At 32.9% G+C, this 6,592-nt stretch overlaps 1 protein-coding gene and 1 pseudogene across 1 annotated transcript; one reads left to right on the plus strand and one right to left on the minus strand.

The window, feature by feature from the left end:
• Positions 1-591: 591 nt before the first annotated feature.
• On the plus strand, positions 592-1,242 carry LOC116420985 (annotated as a pseudogene).
• A 2,984-nt stretch (positions 1,243-4,226) lies between these two features.
• On the minus strand, positions 4,227-6,213 carry LOC116421121 (olfactory receptor 4F6-like). Its single transcript, XM_031949500.1, has 2 exons — positions 6,194-6,213; positions 4,227-5,172 (listed from the first exon to the last, which is right to left on the minus strand). The coding sequence occupies exon 2, from the start codon at positions 5,166-5,168 to the stop codon at positions 4,227-4,229; it is 942 nt and encodes a 313-aa protein (XP_031805360.1). The 5' UTR covers positions 5,169-5,172; positions 6,194-6,213.
• Positions 6,214-6,592: the final 379 nt, after the last annotated feature.

Genomic DNA, 6,592 nt, shown 5'->3' on the forward strand with positions numbered 1-6,592 from the left:
CACCATTTATGCATAGAAAATCAAAACAAGACCTTTTCCAAATTGTGACACTTATTATTACTTGATTCTTACTTAACTACAATCTTAGGCACTTTCTTTTATCTCTGGGGCTCTCATCCCCAGAAGCATCTGAAAAATTAATATGCGCAATCTTGTACCATTATATCAGACTCCATGAATAATCCAATTGATTTTACTTCTTCCACAATACTTAGATTAAAAAAAAAGAAAGAAAGAAATGTGCCTTAGAAATTTCAGCATTCTAACAGAGACAATATTAAAATTCACATACACAGGACAAAAATAAAATTCTTACAATTTATTTAATCTCAGTGTTATAGGTTAAACAGGGAAGTAAGTGTTCCATATTTGCTTTTGATCCCATATTGTCACATATTTTGGCCACAATATCTGACAACAAAGAATGATCCTTACATGAAATAAATTAGCTGTTGCACTTAGGATAATATCTACTCCACGTTTGTAAAGACTTCTGAGCACTGAGGTGTTGGTGAGCCAGGCTGGGAATAAGAATCCTCAGGAAAGCTGCAGAAAGGAGCTGGAACACAGACCCAGGGCAGTCCCCTCACCATGAAGCTTCTGTTGTGCATTGCATTCCTGTACTGGATGGTAGATATGACCAGAACTATAACCACCACTGAAAAATCTTTGAAAAAGCCAAAGGTGAAACAATTCATTTCCCTTGCAAATTTATAATTGACCAAGACGCAAGAATCACTATACATTGAATGGATTAAATCACCAACTATTAACCAAAAGTAATTAACCAAGAGATAATTTTATATTCTGGAGACAACATTTATGATAAATACTCTAAAGATCTGAAAAAAAAATGAGTTTGTTTTACAAGCAGTGATCCCAAATTGGGTGACACATCAATTAATATAACAGATTTACAGTTATCAGATATAGGCACATATCAATGCAAAGTGAAAAAACTTCCTGGTGTTGCAAACAAAATAATAATAATAATGCAGCTTTAAGCCTTCAAGAACAAGATGTTACCTTGATAGATCATCAGAGATTGGCAGTGACTTTAAACTAAAATGTAAATCAGAAGATTCACTTCCTTTACACTATGAATGGCAAAAAGCTCCCCAAGACAGAAAAAATGTCTGCCTGTCTCATTTTTTATCAGATCTCAATCCATCAATTATTTTGTACAAAATCCCACTCCAAAGTACTCTAGCACATAGAATTGTACAGTTAAAAACCAAGTGAAGACTTTGATCCTACTTCACAAAAGCCCAAGTTTTCTACCAGGTAAAGTAGCAGCATCTAATCTAAGTAAAATGGAAACTATTCCTCTGATGATAGCAGAAAAAAGCAAAGATAGGTCAGCAGTATAAAACATCTCAAACTTTTTTTCCTGGAAATAGGTAAAAGCTGCCAATCTAAAAATTGCTTTTGAAGAAATAGAATAATTTAACCCAAACTAATAAAATGATGATCTTCAAGAAACTTGTTTAATTGACAAGAATTTTAATCCTCCATCAGAAACTTAAAATTTGCCAGTCATTGAACCTTTTTTTGTCTATTTCCTCATCTGTTTCACAGGGTTGTGGTGAGGACCAAATGCTACAAATGTAAAGTGCTTTGTGAATTTTAAGATATTATATAAATTCTAGCTAATGTTAATTTAAAGAAGGATCCAATATAATCTCTTGGAGGAAAGGGAAGTTTCTTAGGTTTCTTCAGAAACAACAGATTTCAATGATATTTGATATTTTTTGTTTTATTTGTATACCAAGAAAAGAAAGATTCCCTGTTACTGTTATTGTTTTCTCAGCCTTCTGTAACAAAATATACAAGGCTGAGAAAAATGTGAAGATAATGGCTAAAATAATTAAACTAATTTAAAATTATAAAATTACTATTTGGGGAATTCACTTGATGGAAGGATGTGTCTTAAGCATCTTACTGTAAGAATATCAGCTATCACTAATAACTAGCTGAGTTCGATCATCTAATTAATTTAGTAAAATGATTTCTTTAAATGTTTTCAAACAAGGAAACATTACAAGATAGCAGCTAATTTTTTTTGGCCTTCTGGCTATATTTAGCAATAAAGGAAGAGCTGGCAGATTCTGCTAGTGTACTGTTCTTTTTAAAGTCACATATTTGGCTATACTTTTTATTGAGAAGTCATTCATATTATTACCTAGTCTACCTCATGTGGCCAGTACCAAACACTTTATCTACAGTGGGCAGGACTGTGAATTAGGGAATTCAGTGTGTTAAGAAACATAGTTTGTTGCTATGTGTACTCTTAACATTTAAGCTACCTAGCCCAGACTGATTGAATGGGCTTGTACTTGTACATTTACATTTGGCTGCACCAGGCTGTGTTTAGGTGAATAAAATAATTACTGTTATTGTTTTAATCCAACCATAGAATAAGCCTGCCATATCTACATAAGGGATTGTTTTTTGTTTTTCTGAAACGCCCCCCCCCAAGAAATGTGAACATCCATATTTACCTTTTTGAATCAAATTTTTGAGAGAGAAAAAAATTTTCAAATCACCAGAATTTTTAAAAGAATGAATCTTCTTCTCCACAATTGTTGTAAATTAATATATTGTAGCTTGGGTGTTTATTACTTGCAGAAGTAGTTTTGTATGATACTCATAGAGAAGCTGAGGTTTGGGAAGATTTCCTATTTAGTTTTGTGAAAATTAATTAATTTTGGCAGACTTTTAAAAAACAGTATTTTAATAACTATCTTAGAAACAAGAAAACTAATTATTTTAGAAAATAATGTCTATTGTTTTTTCCCTTAAGATTTTAATGACTATGCTAAAAGGATTTCAGTTCTTTAGCAAATAAGATCTGCTTTTATAACTCCAATACTTTTTTCCCCTTAGATTTTTGTAAGAACTTAGTTCTTGATAAACTGCTTGAGTGCTTTGGTTATAAATAAAACACATAAATAAATGTTGTTGTGAACCTAAAAAAAAAAAAAAAAAAGACTTCCCCCCATAAAATTAGCAGATACGAACAATTTTTTTTTTTCCAAAAACCTATGGTAAAGACAACTGAAGCACATGGTGTAGAGCATTTAGAGCTTAGACAGGCATTGAATAGGCTAAGGTCATCTACTGCTCCTAGTCCATTTACCAGTTGTATGATCCAGGAATTTCATTCTATATAATAATTTCACTGATAGACAAGCTTTCATTAAGCTCTCTTCTAACAATGCAAATTGGCAACATTTAAGAAAAGTAATTGCTCTTCAATTAAGAAACTTAGAAAATTGCAACCATAAGTGACATATTCTAAAGAAGGACTTGAACTAAAGTCTTCATGACTGAGACCTACTCTGTGTCTACTATACCAAACCTTCTTAAATTGTGGGTCCTAATCCCATATGAGGTCACATGACTAAATGTGGTGATCACAAAATATTTGGCAACAATAAAAGATTTCTGAATGCAACACAAATTTATTCAAAATTAAATGTAATTAATCTGAGGTGTTTCTGGCCTTACATGATGTATTGTATTACACAACTTCACTGCACTTGGTTCTCAACAGAATTATATGTGTACTTTTCACTGCTATGCAAAAATGCTTACAGAAACACCAGATCTCAGAATTATTACTGGTCACCTAAAACTTCTTGGATGAATATGGGTCGCAAGTGGAAAAAGTTTTAAAAATCCAACACCAGACCACTCTCCCCCTAGATAAGATTATGTACAGAGTTCCAACTTTTCAGAGAGAGAAAACTTTTTCTCCCAGATTTTTCAGATAAGAATAGGAGGTACTATGAATCCTTTGTGATTGACAAGATAACTCTGCTTCTAAGGACAAAATAATTGCTTAGCTGGGTCCTCTAGATTAATCAACACAATTGATCTATTAATTTGTCTATAAATTTACAAGAAAACAAAATGGTTTACTTTCCTTTTTAAAGTGTATTTTTCTTGCAGATTTGAATCTAAATTAAGACATTATAAAAATGTGCATCTTAAAATCATAACTAAAATGGAATTGTCTAAACCAGAAACATCTACATTTTATTCTTTCTTATTTTTCATCAGATGTAATAGGAGCCAATGTGCTTTTTAGCCATGGAAATAGTTTTCATATCAATGTAAAGAACATTAAAATGGAGTTTGCTATCATCTTAAGGCCCAGATTGTTGTCTACATCTTATATGATAGTCAGTTTAAATATTAAACATACTCTATCACTTTTACAATTATTTAAAAATTTTCCTGGTGCTCCCTAGTTGGATGATTAATCTTCTCATGGCAATTTTCATCTCTTTGTTCCTAAATGTATATATAGAAGGATTTAGAATAGGAGTGATAACAAAATCAAGAATAAAAAGAAATTTATCCACTGGCATTGTGGGGAATGGCCACATGTAGACAAAGATACATGGACCAAAAAATAAGACCACCACAGTGATATGAGCTGACAATGTAGAGAGAGCCTTAGACAATCCACTAGAAGAGTGTTTCTGAACAGTAACCAATATATATATATAGGAAATGGCCAATAGGAATAAGGTGCCAATGGAAATGAAACCACTGTTAGCAGTGACCATGAACTCCAACTTGTAGGTATCTGCACAGGCCAGTCTGATGAACCGAGGAAGATCACAATAAAAACTGTCAATTTCATTAGGGCCACAGAAAGGCAAGTTTACCACAAAAGCCAACTGGGTCAGTGAATGTATGAGGGCAATTACCCAAGAAGCCACAAGAAGTAAAATACACATTCTTGGGTTCAAAATAGTCAGGTAATGAAGAGGCTTACATATGGCAATATATCTGTCAAAGGCCATGGAAATGAGCAGCACCATCTCAATTCCTCCAAAGAAATGAATGAAGAATATCTGGATAAGGCAACCTGGAAATGATATGGCTTTGTGCTCATGAAAAAGATCATAAATCATCTTAGGAACAGCAACAGAAGAAATGCACACATCTATAAGAGAGAGGTTAGCCAACAGAAAATACATGGGTGAATGTAAGCGAGGATCAGAGATGACTGTGAGCACAATGAAGAAGTTTCCCAACACAATGGTCACATAGAACATGAAAGAGAATATCAGAAGGAAAAACTGCACAGCCCATGAACTAGAGATCCCCAGGAACACAAATTCATATATCATCGAATGATTCACTTCATTCATTGGCCTGAATATGATATTACCTGAAGAGAAGAAATTGAGAAGATGAGAACTGATGCAACAAATGTATCATATTTTTAAATTCCAATATTTAAAAAAGGTTTGATGATTCAAGGAGCTACTTTAAATATCTTTTATTCTACAAATGAATTCATTTGTAGATTGGAAAACATATTTAACATATTCTGAAGAAAAAGAAAATGTATTCTGTATTTAGAAGTCAGTGCATCCTAAATAAATTTGAAAATCACTTTTCCTTTGAGACTTCAAAAGTGACTTTATCTTATAGTCATTTCACCTAAAGTCTTATGAATTTCTATCTTATCACCACCTGAAACAGTTCTTTGCTCTACATATGAATCAAAGATGCTTTCTTCCTTTTTCTTGTTGTTCTGTCGTGATCCAGACTCTTATCCATGGGGTTTTCTTTGCAAAAGTGATGGGGTAATTTGCTATCTCCTTCTCCAATGTATCCTCATATTACAGAAAAGTAAATCAGGCAAATAGAAATTAAGTGACTTGCCCAGGATCACATAGCTAGCAAGTATTTGAGGCAGGATTTAAATTCAAATATTCCTGACTCCAAGCATGGTGTTCTATCCACTGTACCACCTAACTTTCTTGTTAGTTCTCCATTTTCACCATTTACCTATGTTCTCTAGCTTAACACCCAAGCTTAACTAGATGAGGGAATAACATGGGGCAGGTTTTCCAGCTGAAGAATAAAACTGGGTGACATTATCAGAAGAATTAATCCTTGGATAGGAGTATTATTCATCTTGACATTAGTGTGGTCATGATATACCCATGAAGACTTTAGGAAAAAATAGATTCTAAGGATGCAACAGGAATCAGTTAATGCTTTATCCATAAATAAATAAGCAGAGATATTGGATAAGTACACAGTTTAAATGCAGCTAAGCATAGTCCTGAAATAAATACACCAGGAAAATTTTACACTTAAACTTCATTAACATGAAAATGACTAAGATATTAAAGCAATTGTAAATATATAGGAAATTCCCAACAAAGAACCTATCTCTGAAACACGTATTTCCTTAGATATTATTCTATCTTTTTACAAGCTTTCAGAACCACACTGTCTGAAACATGTCCAAATCAACAGCCCACACTATCCCTACACCAGCAAACCTGAAACCCTGAAAAATATTAGGACTTTTATTCCAAGATACAACACAGAGTACTAAGCTAAAAACAGGAATCTTTGGATATCACCCATCCTTCAAAACATCCTATATGAATATTTCTTCCTAAGATCTCTCATTCTTGTTTGTCACTGGTAAATGTTTAGCAATCAGTTTTTTCAGAAAAATGTATTAAGAACATCTTTTGAAATTTAATTTTCACAATTAACATTTTCTCCACCACTTTCTTAAGGGTAGTCAATTAATGAAACAATAAAGTCT

The sequence above is a fragment of the Sarcophilus harrisii genome, chromosome 2, assembly GCF_902635505.1.
Source record: "Sarcophilus harrisii chromosome 2, mSarHar1.11, whole genome shotgun sequence".
NCBI lineage: Eukaryota > Metazoa > Chordata > Mammalia > Dasyuromorphia > Dasyuridae > Sarcophilus > Sarcophilus harrisii.